At 45.9% G+C, this 14165-nt stretch overlaps 1 protein-coding gene across 1 annotated transcript; it reads right to left on the bottom strand.

Annotated features, from left to right (window-relative positions):
* Positions 1 to 5049: 5049 nt before the first annotated feature.
* Positions 5050 to 9218, bottom strand: LOC123105008 (uncharacterized). Its single transcript, XM_044526967.1, has 10 exons — positions 9027 to 9218; positions 8802 to 8861; positions 8664 to 8703; positions 7330 to 7508; positions 6756 to 6794; positions 6596 to 6685; positions 6402 to 6462; positions 5802 to 5932; positions 5600 to 5691; positions 5050 to 5508 (listed from the first exon to the last, which is right to left on the bottom strand). The coding sequence occupies exons 1-10, from the start codon at positions 9072 to 9074 to the stop codon at positions 5391 to 5393; spliced, it is 858 nt and encodes a 285-aa protein (XP_044382902.1). The 5' UTR covers positions 9075 to 9218; the 3' UTR covers positions 5050 to 5390.
* Between the last annotated feature and the right edge of the window lie 4947 nt (positions 9219 to 14165).

The following is a 14165-nucleotide window of genomic DNA, read 5'->3' as shown; positions in this document are numbered from 1 at the left end:
GATCTGCAGTGTCAGTGTGCAAAACAATAACACGGGCGTTAAACTACTTTAGACAAACTCTTGGGAACACGCTTGTCCGTCTTTCCGAGACTCGGACGCCAAGACTGATGCTGATAGTACATCGCTGGACATTACTGACGTTAACTGTGGCTTGGAAATGCACATTTTGGGACCGCCTGAAGATTGTTTCCTTAACTTTCAGTCAAATCCCGTGATGTGCACTGTTCATGTACATCCTCTCACATTCTTCCTCCACCGCCATTCAACCTTCCACCGATTTTTTCGTTGGTGCGGTTCAAAAAGGGATTAGGTCCATTTAAACCCCGAACTTGTAGAGATTTGGCGAGAAGAAAACGACTTGACCCGGTCGATTGCACCCTGAACAACCGACTTGGTAGCCAGCGATGTTGCTGAGCCCAGTGGTTAATGAAATTGTTTTCCACCGTAAAAAAAAAAACGACTTGAAATCCCCCCCGGTGTATCGAATGACTTGATATCCCAGTATATCAACGACTTGAAATCCCGGTTGGTTGCACCTAAACCCAATCTAGATTGAACCCCCAATGTATCCCTATCGATTGCACTGCACTCTGAGCGGCTTGAAATCCCAATCTAGATTAAACCCAGATGTATCCCTATCGATTGCACCCTAAACGACTTGAAATCCCTTGAAATCCCGATCGGTTGCACCTGAACATTGAAATCCCGAAATCCCGATTGATTGCACCTATAACGCAATCTAAATTAAACTCTGGTGTATCTCGGTCGTTGCACCTTAAAATCCCGGTCGATTGCACCTAGTCTAAATTAAACCTCGGTGTATCCCAGTTGATTGGTGCAATCGATTGCACCCTGAACGACGTGGCACCCAGTCTAAATTAAACCCTGGTGTTGAAATCCCGGTCGATTGCATTCAGTCTAAATTAAACCCGGGTGTGCACCCTGAACGACGTGGCACCCAGTCTAAATTAAACACTGGTGTTGAAATTCCGGTCGATTGCATTCAGTCTAAATTAAACCCGGGTGTATCCCAGTCGATTGCACCTCGAACTACTTGAAATCGATTGCAATCGTTCTCGAACTACTTGAAATCGATTGCAACCTGAACGACGTGAAATCCCGATTGATTGCACCTGAACATTGAAATCCCGAAATCCTGATCGATTGCACATGTACGCAATCTAAATTAAACTCCGGTGTATCTCGGTCATTGCACCTTAAAATCCCGGTTGATTGCACCCAGTCCACATTAAACCCCGATGTATCCCAGTCGTCGATTGCACCCAGTCTAAATTAAACCCCGGTGTATCCCAGTCGATTGCACCTCAAACTACTTGAAATCCCGGTCGATTGACTTGAAGCCGAGACCACCTGTTGTTGGTCAACATAAGTAACCACTAGGACAGTGCATCTGTCGTGTTCACTTGATCCCTTTGTCATCTTTTTCTTCTTTCTTTTTTTTCTTTTTTCTTTTTCTTTTTCTTTTTTGTTTTCATTTTTATTAAATTCGTGGTCATCTTAGTAGGAAATAGCACCAAAAAAACGTCGTGAACCAGATTTTCAGAAGGAAAAAATGTCATATTTTTTTAAAAGTTCATGAATTTAGAAAAAGTTCACAGTTTTTGAGAAGTTCATGGATTTTCAAAAGAAAAGTGCATGGATTTTGGGAAAAAAAATTGTAAAACTAGAAAAAGTTCATGGATTTAAAAAAGGTTCATGGATTCGAAAAACTCCACGAGTTCTATAAAAAGGTTCACAAATTTTAAAAAATGAATTAGATAAAAAGGAAAAAGAAAGAAGAACTGTATAATGAGCTTCCATGAACAAAATAAAAAAGAAATTGGAATAAATTATCCACAAGAGGTGAGGCGACGTGGTTGGTAAGGATAGTTTGCATCGAAAGCGGAGGTCGCAAGTTTGAATCACCTTGTGCGCGCACCTTTTTTCTAGCAGTGTAACAGGAAAAAGACAATTTTATCAGGTAAAAAAATACAAAAGGGCTAGCCCAGCGCAGAGGACATGTGCGCGCGCACCTTTGTTTAGCAATATTATAGAAAACCATTTTTAGCATACAAAAAAATACAAATGAGCTGCCCAGCACGGAGGACAGGTGCGCGCCGTAGTCAACATTGCCGGTCCTTGCCCCACGAGCTAGCCACTTTAGGGTTTTTATGCCTCAAATGATGCCAGGGTTTGATTTAGACCGAGATTGCATAGTTCAGGGCGCAATCGATGGGAATTTTGACTTGATGGTTCATTTCGCCGAACCTCTACGAGTTCGCGGGTTTAAAATGGACTTTCCCCTTCCAAAAAGCCCCTGCGTCCTCTTGTCCAAGGCGACACGGGTAGAAACCTAGCCGGGGCCGCCCTCCCGCCCCCTTCCTTCCTCGCCGTCATCGGAGGAGGCCGCCGGGCTAAGCCCAAGCGGCGAAGGGGTCATCTTCCTCTCGTTTGGCTACAGAAGCTCAGAGTGGGAAGGTTTGATCACCTTTTTCTGCGTAGCACGGGGGCGGGGGCGTCCTCCTCTCGTTTGATAACAGAAGCTCGGTGGGAAGGCTCGATCCCCTTCTTCTACGTAGCACGGCGAATCTACGTAGGGCCCCCGCGTCCCTGGTGCGCCTCGTCTACTCGTCTCCGGCGTGGCAACTCCCTAGCAGTGTCTCTCGTGGGTGGCAGCCATGGCAACTTTGCTGGCAGGCTCCTGGTCTTCGGTCATTTGCTCTTCTCCGACGAATAGGGGCAGGTGTGCCTCCTCCCCTTCCTGCTCTGTGCGGTGCCTCGCGCGGGCCGAGGCCCTGGTGGCTCCTATGGTGGCGTAGCGGTGGTGGGATGCCAAATCTGGTTGGATCTGGTTCGTCGGTGTTTGGGCGGCGGGGGAAGTGTGCTGCTTGGTGACTCTCCAGTGCTACCAATGCGGTGGCTCTATGAGAGGTTGGTGGGCAGCGGGGGTGCTGTGCGTGGGGGTGTTGGTGATGTTGGGTTGCTCCGAGCGAAACCTTGTCTGGTCTTGATGGTTGCCGGTGTTGACGTTTGCAGGTGTCTTTTCACCTTCCTGGAGGCATCGCCGTGGAGCCCCGTATCCTCCTACACACTCGGATCTTGATCTTTGGATGAAAGCCTAAGGCCCGCCTATGTTGTACGACGACGTCAACATCACCACTTCCTCTCTTTGGGGTGTCTCCTTAAAGAGCTTCCGATCTCATTTGTGCCATGGGTTGAACGCTCGCGACATTGTGGTCGGCAGGTGGCCGTCCAGTGATGCGATGTCAGTTTCCTATATGTGGCAACGAATGCGGCTTCGGGCAAAGGCAGGGTTGCAGTTGTGCTCTGGTAGTCAGTCTCATAAGGCGTGTTTGATGGGTCGTCATGCCTCACTTTGTCTCTATGAAGTCAGAGCTGCTGAGGTGGACATTGCAGGGACGATGACCTGAGGTGGGTGGTCGGTTTTGGCGTTGCCCTGGCGCAAGTCCAGCGCATTTCTCCTGCAATGCTCGTTGGCAGAGTCGGAGCTGCCTGGTCACCGACGCGTGCGGTTGACTGTTTGGCTTCCACCTGCGCAGGTCTCGGCATTCGTATTGCCATGCGAGCTAGTTTGTGTTCGTCAATGATGAAGTCGAGTCACCCTCTCGAAGGTGTGATGACGATGACACCGGGCTGCGACCTTGGTGATGCTTTTCTCCTCGACGACGTGTGTACGTTCTTGGGTGGGCTGCCAGGTCACTCGAAGTGCCTTGCTTTTACAGGCATACTGTGACAGTGTTCACCCATTTTTCTGTTAATTAACCAGACAACTCTCTTCTTACTTAGCAAATTCAAGATCATTTGAGGCCGACTTAAAAGACATTCTTCCACCACTGCCCTCCGACCCAAGACCGAATCGCCTCCCACCAGTGGCGGAGCGTGAACCAAATGTAAGGAGGGGCCAAAACGAGTGTATGACATAGAAAAGACTAGGGTGATCAGACAAGGCCGGAGGATTAGTAGAGCGATTAATAGAAATATAAACATACTGTGTAAATTTTTCTCTAGCAAGGGGTGGCCAAGGCCCGGTATTGTCCCCACTACGCTCCGCCACTGCCTCCCACGGCCAAAGGCACCGCCACCCTGACTAACCTTCTAAAGCCTCAAACCCCACTCCCACTCTCCAGCACCAACGGTCAACCCTGCGGCCGCACCTGAACCTTCGATGAGATCAATCTTTTAGAAGACTCAAAACATGTTAAAAAATTCTAAAAATATTTTTGGACACATCCGTGTATGATGTACTCCCTCCGGTCCTTTTTAGTTCGCATATAAGATTTGTCAGAAGTCAAACCTCGTAAACTTTGATCAAGTTTATAGAAAAAAAAATACCAACATTCCGAATATGAAATTGACAATATTAGATGTGTCATGACTTTAGTTTTCATATTGTATAAATTTAGCATTGTAGCTGTTAATATTTTTTTCATATAAATATGAAGTTTGACTTCAGACAATTTTTATATGCAGAGTAAAATTGACCGGAGGGAGTACAACCTCAAAGAATTTCAGCTCCTAATTCGAACTGCCCTTAGAGAACTAAAAAGGACAAAATTGGATGTGAATAGTGTCAAGTACTATTCATGCAAAGCTGGCACTATTCATAGATGAATTTCTCTTTTTGAATATCTTACTGTGGATCGAGTTTGAAGCTGATTTTTTTGGAGTTGTAAACTTAACTGCAAGGTCAAATATGAAATTTTGGAGTTGATTCTACGATCTCACCTAAATTTAGGTCAAATTATAATCTCCCCCTCTTTTAGCGCCCCTATGATGCCACGTTTTTTCCACCCCCTCTGGCTGCGACGCAGCAGTGAGCCCGTGGCGAGTTCTTATTGGAAACTTCGCGATGGCCTCCCTGAAACCGAGAAAGATTTCGGTTGCATTGCATGAGGCATAGCAAAGCCGGCACATTTTAGATTGGTACAGTACTCCGCTTTTTTCTTGTGACCGCTTCTCCCTGCCTGGGTCGCCATCCTCTTTCCAGGCAGTGGATTCAGATATACGAACTTGCAAATTAATAAGATATGGAGCACAGAAATACACCAACAACTTTATGGACCGAACTGCTCAATGGGATCTAAGTCAATGTCAATGGTAATATTCAACCTATGCTGTGCAACTTGAGCTTGCTGTCTACACACGAACAAGGGCTGCTTGTCGCAAACCATAATACAAAAGAAATCTGACAAACTTTCCACTATGTTTTCTAACAACAGCTGTGCGATTTCTTCCCAGGCTTACTCACGCCCGCGACACGGCATCTACAGGGGGGGGGGGGGGGGTTCTAAGGTGCAACAACTTTGACTCTTCCAACTTCCAGGCAACATCCTAAAAGGATTACACCAATATGCTCGTCGCATCATCGCCTAAACATCCGTCAGAATTATTGACGACACAATCATGACATAGGCCAGGAAGAAGAACATGACGATCTGGATGAAGAACCTGGGGTTGTCTCTCAAGCTTGGGGCCCCCACCGATCTACTGCTTGAGAATACATGAATGAACTTACAGTCAGTGACAGGCAAGAGGGCTGTGGGAACTGGGAAGCGATGTGTTGCAGCGGAATTCTTACCTTGCGATGCGCTGCGAGAGCCGATTGAAGGGAAGGCTCTGAATGAAAACGACGCCAGGTCCTGTGAGAGATGCTTTTAGCTGGTTGACACCCTGCATAAGATGATGCTTCTCAATGCAACGAAACAAAGGAAATTTCAACACAAAGGAAACATACTGCTCCTCTTGAACTAGTATGGAAAGGAGAAGCAGGATATACTCACCCCGAATACAAGGACTGCTCTTCTATGTGGGGTAGGGTTCTGTAACTGAAAGTTAATGGTGGTTGTCATAGCCACAATACAAGCACAATCAACAGTAATCACCTCCCGGGGAGCAAGAATTTTCTGCATTACTAATAACAAAGGTAAAGAGCAAAAGCTCCCAAAGTTACGACCCTGTCGAATTTACCAAAGTTGCAATATTTTGCTAGTGCCAAAACCAAATTAGCATCAGACAACAGGTTTCATGCTTCTGTAAAATAAAATAGAGATTTGGTGCTCCCGGAAAATTTAGCTGGTAACAGTTTAACACAAAATACTGCAAGTATACTGAATCAGATGCTGTACTAAGTACTCCCATGCCAACAAAATCCATATTTGAGTAAAAAGTGAAGTTTGCCGTGACATATTTCAGGTTTCAGCAATAATCGCATCAAGCTGTCCTAGAGCTTTTACAGAATCACAGCTTTGTAATATTTAAGACCTAAAATATTCAGGTCTAAACTTACTCAAACATAATAGCATTGCAGTTTTAAGCCTATAATTGCTAATATCTATATTAACACTCAACACTGCGATGTAAGGGTGAAGTCTGAAGTGTACCTGATCCACCGCCAACAAGGAAGGCCATCCCTTGACCCCTAAGCTTCTGTTTGAGGATCATCTGTAGAAGAAAAACGTGCATATTTCATTTCCTGGCAAGCAAGTTTCCCAGAAGCATGCCAAATGAACTGAACACAAACTTGCAGGAGCCACATGACCTCATAATCAATAAGGTACCTCAACAATTACCCTACCTCTGCACCAATTTCAATGTTGCGCGGCCGCTGATCAACTGTACTACTTGTGACTGACACATCATTGACCGAGCAGAGGAAAGAATCTGCCTGCAATTTGGTACATTAAGAGGTTCATGCGACTGTTTCAAAGGAGATTACAGACTTCAAGATAATTTACCTGGCAAAGTAGTTCTCCACCAAAGTTTGCTAGATCTATCTGTAACAAAAGCAAGTAATTATGGTGAGACTAAGACAACAGCTTCGGTTGACAATATAAGTAATGTGATTTAAGATACCATGACCACTAAAATATTCGCAATGAGTGTATTATTATTAGTTTGACAAGATAAAACTGCAGCTACCTCTTTTTTAACTCAACAAAGACATTCTTAAAGCCAACATAGGCAAATAGGATAAACAAATTCATACTTAAATGTAACTTTAATGTTAATGCATCCTATTACCACCAAGAATTTATCTCATCATTACTTCTAAAGGACGAAAATTCAATGTCTGCAGCCAAGGATATTTGGTAACTACACAGCTAGTAACACAAACAAGTGACAGAATTCTATTTTGGTGACAAAGGATTTGTAAACTTTTAATGATGAGCAGAAATAATGGTGTAATTGGCATGAGCATCCTATGGCTTTGCATGGAAAGTATAGAAACAACTCAGAGCTAAGCTGAAAAATAGAAGATGAAGCTAAGACTTAAACATCGTAATGACTTCACAGAAAAGATATACTAACAGGCAGTATCCTCCCAGGAAATGGTGCAGAAATCCCCACATATCCATCATCAGGGCCAGGATTGAAGAAAACAGTGCTGGTTATGCTTTTTCCAAATATCCACTGCCACACGCCTCCATCGTTTTCAGGCAAGTAATTGTTGTCCATCTGAATGTTCCCGGACATGTAACACATTGTACCTAAAAAGGCAAAAAGTACAGCAATCAATGTTAAAAAATATCACGATAAGTGCTGCACGGCACCCTTCCGAACCAAATAGCCCTATTCGGCCCATTAAATGGGCCGGCTGATTATAGCCCTGATAGCCAATAAAAGGCCCAAATAGCCCTGATAGCCAATAAAAGGGCAAATTATCGGGTGGGCGGACTAATTGCCCAAAATATAGCCTCGCATGTATCCCTCCCTTCTCCCGATCTAGGTTTAGGGCTCCCGCTCCCCAGAGGAGCAGCAGCCGCCGCCGCCGCCGCTGCCACCGCCTCCGCCCCAAGCAGCCGCCAGCAACATCAGCCAGCCAGCGCCTCCCCTCCTCCAGGAGCCTCCCTCATCCGCTCGCCTCCCCTCATCCAGCAACAAGGAGCAGCCAGTGCCCCCGCCCCCGAGCTCGCCGCCTCCTCACCGACCAGCCAACGGCGCCGTCTTCCAGATTGCTTCCCCAAGCTTGCTATTTCTTCCTGTTTCATCGCCTGCTCCTCCCCTCCTCTGTCCATGGCTTCCTCAAGCATCAAGGTAATCTCCCCTCTCCTATGTGATCTATGAAGATTGGTGATGTGTATGTAACTATGTAGCCCAGGATTGCATATTCGGACGTTTAGTACATCGTATGTTGCCATGTAGCCTAGGATATATCAATACGGCCCTAGTTAACCTACCGAGAAATGGGTTATCGATAATTCAGTTAATAGGATGATTCGCCGATTAATCCCTACTCGGCACCGGACCAAGCAGCTAACAGTTACCAAAATCCTGAACATTGACAGCAATGAGAAGAAAAAAGGGTACACGCAAACAACCTCTATGAGAGGCACATCATACATAGAAAGAAAATACGCGACGCGATGAAGCACCTTGCAGTAACAACTATCAACACACGGCTGATGCACAATGATTTTTCAAGGCGTTATTGAACAAAACCGTAGTGGACATGCCAAATAGGTATACAAAACATTAAGATGGTTTAAGGATACTATACAATTGAAACTAGGGGTATAACTTTTTAATAATTTCTGCCAAGTGCCACATGAATACCAGGCTAAACATGTATTCGGCATGTCACCTTGTTAAGCTTGCAAGCTGCAAATTTCAGCCGCAGAATAGAAACGAGTCGGTTCAATTACCTGGTTTCGCAGTCAACTTGTCCTGCGACTTCACCATCACCTAAAAAGCATTTTCCCCCCACAAGTAATTAGAAATGATGACAACTCGATCCATCTGAATATAGAACAGGCGAGCGAGAATTAGGCACGGGAAACTACCTGCAGGACCTGCACATCCCCACCGGATATCTGAAACGCCGTCACAGATCCCTGTTGGCTCTGAAAAAGGGGAACCACGCAATTCAAACCGAATCAGATCATGAGAGGGGGCCCAATCGGGAGCAGAGCGGCACGGATCGTGCGGATCCAGCCCCGCGACCTCGAATCAAGACCTAGAATCTACGCGGGGACGAGAAACGTGCGAGATGAGGGAGCAGCACCGACCTGGTAGACGTAGGGCTGAAAGGGGGTGGAGAAGAAGGGCGCGGCCATGGCGGCGGGCCGGAGCTTTGTGGAAGCTTCTAGAAGCGATCAGTGGGAGCCGACTCGGAGCGTCGTCTTCGGGATCGGGGGAGTTGCCATTTGAGGAGGGGTTGCTTCGTGCTGACCTTTAATTACGAGAGATTTTATTTATTTTGTGGTTTCGACGTGGGTTTATCCCTGCCGTCGGTTGCGCGCTGATCGGCCGCTGATGCGCGAGAGGCCACGTAGACTTCCTGCACGCGTGGCGGTGTCCAATAGGTTGCCGTGGCTTTGGGATGATGTGTCCTTGGCTGCAGACACTGACACTACCTGCGTGCGTGGCGGTGTCCACGTATACTCTACAAGCGGGACTGAATGCACTATGAGCATCTCCAACGACAGCTCTATAATAGGGCACGAAAACATGATGGAGTAAAAAGAATTAGGCACAAAAACCTTCTTCTCTTTTTACACAAGCAAGCGCCTTCTCCAACAGTAGCCCTATAATAAATAAATAAAAATTCATGAAATAGGGCAAAACTGCTCCAACAGCTACTCTAAAATTAGAAGGGAGCAGCAAGCATATTCGGGTTGGGGGCCCGGCCACCGAACGGATCCAAGGATTTTCGGTTGCATGAAGGCGCCCGGAAGTAGCCTCATGTTTTTGGGCAGGCGCCGAAGTGCCCCAAATTTGTCGCACAATGAGCCTCTTTTAGGGCTGCCTAAAAAAGATTTTGCAAGAAATTTAGAATTGGGCATCGGTTGGAGGCCTTTTTGGCTCTTTGCGCCCTAAAGCCCTAAAAATGACTCACACTTATTATAGGACGACTGTTGGCGATACTCTAAGATTGAAATTGTTAGTGCCTTCTACTCGGATGGAAAATAACTCTCCAACTAGTTAGGCCTGGTCTGATAGAAATTTGTTTCTTGCAAGAGCGCATTGCCGTGTAAGAAGAGTGGAAATATATAAGACTTCCGAATATAATCCACCTTGGGGAAATAATAAGGACATCAAAACTAGGGCCCTCCAATCCTATTAAGCCATCAACACTTGCGCCCCTTCCGCAGCAGCGCGGTGCAAGATCGAGATCCTTCCTCAGGTCTTCCCAATGTATATGCCTCCCATGGTCAATCAAGAAGCAAAATCCAATGGAGTCAAACGCAAGCGAGATGCCTCCGCCACCTTGTACCCCACGTCGTCATCTCTTTGGCCACCACGCATCACCCTCGATATTATGCTTCGTCAACATCTAGATCTAGTAGTGTTGCACACAATTGCTTAGTCATTTTGTGCTTAGGTGCAAAAGTATGATTCGCCATTTAGTTTGTTTTGCTTTGGTGTTCTGGCTCGAAGGAGTTGACACGTCCTTAAGGAGAAGGCGTGATTGGACGCGACTAGGCTTCGATAGGGTTAGCGGCACAACGATGGGGAAAGCCGGGGGGAGGGGGCACTAGAGAATAGTATTGTGCTTTGTGTGCAGTTGGTGGCGGTGACACACTAGGGTTAGGGTTGTATTCCTCCCTTGTGGCATCTCCATCACCTTCCTCCTTAGTCACCAGTTCGTCTGCCTATAGACTCACACGAGGAGCAAGGGACAAAGAGGCCATTCACAGGCGCCGTCGCAATCTTCCTCAGAGGAGGAGCGTGGGGGCACATAGACAACCATCCATGGTGCCACCATCTTCCTTGGTGTCAAGAAGTTGTCCACCACCAACCCCTGAATCTAGGTCAGGCGGCTCTATCTCTAGCACAACTTCATCCCGGGATGGCATGTGTTATTACCCATTTTATCCGCGTGCCAAGCATGTGAAACGCCTTCCTAATTAGGAAGATTAAATATCGCATATATTGGTGGAATATTTACCCCATTCTTATAGAAAGCCCATTAATGAAAATACCAGCTATTTTTTCCTGCAAAATGGCATATGTCCATAAATCATGCCAACAGTTAGGACGCGCTTCTTGTCCTATTTGTCACGATCCGGTTATCAACCTGCCACATCATTTGTACTATGTGTCTTGATCTAATTCGACACCCATCTATGTACACTTTTGCCAAATGAACAGTGACTTGACTTACCATGTCCAACCATATCATAGGGTGGTAATGTTGGGGAACGTAGTAATTTCAAAAATTCTCCTACGCACACGCAAGATCATGGTGATGCATAGCAACGAGGGGAGAGTGTGATCTACGTACCTTGTAGATCGACAACGGAAGCGTTTGGTTGATGTAGTCGTACGTCTTCACGGCCCAACCGATCAAGCACCGAAACTATGGCACCTCCGAGTTTTAGCACACGTTCAGCTTGATGACGATCCCCGGACTCCGATCCAGCAAAGTGTCGGGGAAGAGTTCCGTCAGCACGACAGCGTGGTGACGATCTTGATGTACTACTATCGCAGGGCTTCGCCTAAGCACCGCTACAATATTATCGAGGACTATGGTGGCAGGGGGCGCCGCACACGGCTAAGAATAAGATCACGTGGATCAACTTGTGTCTCTCTGGGGTGCCCCTGCCTCCGTATATAAAGAACCAAGAGGGGGAGGCTGGCCGGCCACATAGGGCGCGCCAGGAGGAGTCCTACTCCCTCCGGGAGTAGGACTTCTCCCCCAATCCTAGTTGGAATAGGACTCGCGAGGTGGGAAAAGAGAGAGAGAGAGAAGGAAGTGGGCGCCGGCCCCCTCTCTCCTTGTCCTATTCGGACTAGGGGGGAGGGGCGCGCGGCCCAGCCCTGGCCGCCTCTCCTCTTCTTCCACTAAGGCCCATTAAGGCCCATGTACCTCCCGGGGGGTTCCGGTAACCTCCCGGTACTCCGGTAAAATCGCGATTTCACCCGGAACACTTCCGATATCCAAATATAGGCTTCCAATATATCAATCTTTATGTCTCGACCATTTCGAGACTCCTCGTCATGTCCATGATCACATCCGGGACTCCGAACAAACTTCGGTACATCAAAATGCATAAACTCATAATATAACTGTCATCATAACCTTAAGCGTGCGGACCCTACGGGTTCGAGAACAATGTAGACATGACCGAGACACGTCTCCGGTCAATAACCAATAGCGGAACCTGGATGCTCATATTGGCTCCTACATATTCTACGAAGATCTTTATCGGTCAGACCGCATAACAACATACGTTGTTCCCTTTGTCATCGGTATGTTACTTGCCCGAGATTCGATCGTCGGTATTCCAATACCTAGTTCAATCTCGTTACCGGCAAGTCTCTTTACTCATTCTGTAATACATCATCCCGCAACTAACTCATTAGTTGCAATGCTTGCAAGGCTTAAGTGATGTGCATTACCGAGAGGGCCCAGAGATACCTCTCCGGCAATCGGAGTGACAAATCCTAATCTCGAAATACGCCAACCCAACATGTACCTTTGGAGACACCTGTAGAGCTCCTTTATAATCACCCAGTTACGTTGTGATGTTTGGTAGCACACAAAGTGTTCCTCCGGCAAACGGGAGTTGCATAATCTCATAGTCATAGGAACATGTATAAGTCATGAAGAAAGCAATAGCAACATACTAAACGATCGGGTGCTAAGCTAATGGAATGGGTCATGTCAATCAGATCATTCACTTAATGATGTGATCCCGTTAATCAAATAACAACTCATTGTTCATGGTTAGGAAACATAACCATCTTTGATTAACGAGCTAGTCAAGTAGAGGCATACTAGTGACACTTTGTTTGTCTATGTATTCACACATGTATTATGTTTCCGGTTAATACAATTCTAGCATGAATAATAAACATTTATCATGATATAAGGAAATAAATAATAACTTTATTATTGCCTCTAGGGCATATTTCCTTCAGTCTCCCACTTGCACTAGAGTCAATAATCTAGATTACACTGTAATGATTCTAACACCCATGGAGCCTTGGTGTTGATCTTGTTTTGCTCGTGGAAGAGGCTTAGTCAATGGGTCTGCAACATTCAGATCCGTATGTATCTTGCAAATCTCTATGTCTCCCACTTGGACTAGATCCCAGATGGAATTGAAGCGTCTCTTGATGTGCTTGGTTCTCTTGTGAAATCTGGATTCCTTTGCCAAGGCAATTGCACCAGTATTGTCACAAAAGATTTTCATTGGACCCGATGCATTAGGTATGACACCTAGATCGGATATGAACTCCTTCATCCAGACTCCTTCATTTGCTGCTTCCGAAGCAGCCATGTACTCCGCTTCACATGTAGATCCCGCTACAACGCTTTGTTTAGAACTGCACCAACTGACAGCTCCACCGTTTAACGTAAACACGTATCCGGTTTGCGATTTAGAATCGTCTGGATCAGTGTCAAAGCTTGCACCAACATAACCTTTTACGATGAGCTCTTTGTCACCTCCATATATGAGAAACATATCCTTAGTCCTTTTCAGGTATTTCAGGATGTTCTTGACCGCTATCCAGTGATCCACTCCTGGATTACTTTGGTACCTCCCTGCTAGACTTATAGCAAGGCACACATCAGGTCTGGTACACAACATTGCATACATGATAGATCCTATGGCTGAAGCATAGGGAACGTCTTTCATTTTCTCTCTATCTTCTGCAGTGGTCGGGCATTGAGTCTTACTCAACTTCACACCTTGTAACACAGGCAAGAACCCTTTCTTTGCTTGATCCATTTTGAACTTTTTCAAAACTTTGTCAAGGTATGTGCTTTGTGAAAGTCCAATTAAGCGTCTTGATCTATCTCTATAGATCTTAATGCCTAATATGTAAGCAGCTTCACCGAGGTCTTTCATTGAAAAACTCTTATTCAAGTATCCCTTTATGCTATCCAGAAATTCTATATCATTTCCAATCAGTGATATGTCATCTACATATAATATCAGAAATGCTATAGAGCTCCCACTCACTTTCTTGTAAATACATGCTTCTCCAAAAGTCTGTATAAAACCGAATGCTTTGATCACACTATCAAAGCGTTTATTCCAACTCCGAGAGGCTTGCACCAGTCCATAAATGGATCGCTGGAGCTTGCACACTTTGTTAGCTCCCTTTGGATCGACAAAACCTTCTGGTTGCATCATATACAACTCTTCTTCCAGAAATCCATTCAGGAATGCAGTTTTGACATCCATCTACCA

The sequence above is a fragment of the Triticum aestivum genome, chromosome 5A (assembly GCF_018294505.1).
Source record: "Triticum aestivum cultivar Chinese Spring chromosome 5A, IWGSC CS RefSeq v2.1, whole genome shotgun sequence".
NCBI classification, from domain to species: domain Eukaryota; kingdom Viridiplantae; phylum Streptophyta; class Magnoliopsida; order Poales; family Poaceae; genus Triticum; species Triticum aestivum.
The sequence above is the reverse complement of the archived record's forward strand: the minus strand, read 5'-3'. Positions and strand labels throughout refer to the sequence as shown.

Excerpts from the sequence above, each read along its gene's own strand:
- LOC123105008 (XM_044526967.1), bottom strand. The coding sequence starts at position 9,074 with ATGGCCGCGCCCTTCTTCTCCACCCCCTTTCAGCCCTACGTCTACCAG. Across the intron at positions 8,862-9,026 it reads TTCAGCCCTACGTCTACCAG|AGCCAACAGGGATCTGTGAC; the intron begins GTCGGTGCTGCT and ends CCCCTTTTTCAG. Across the intron at positions 5,509-5,599 it reads CTCTCGCAGCGCATCGCAAG|TAGATCGGTGGGGGCCCCAA; the intron begins GTAAGAATTCCG and ends ATTCTCAAGCAG.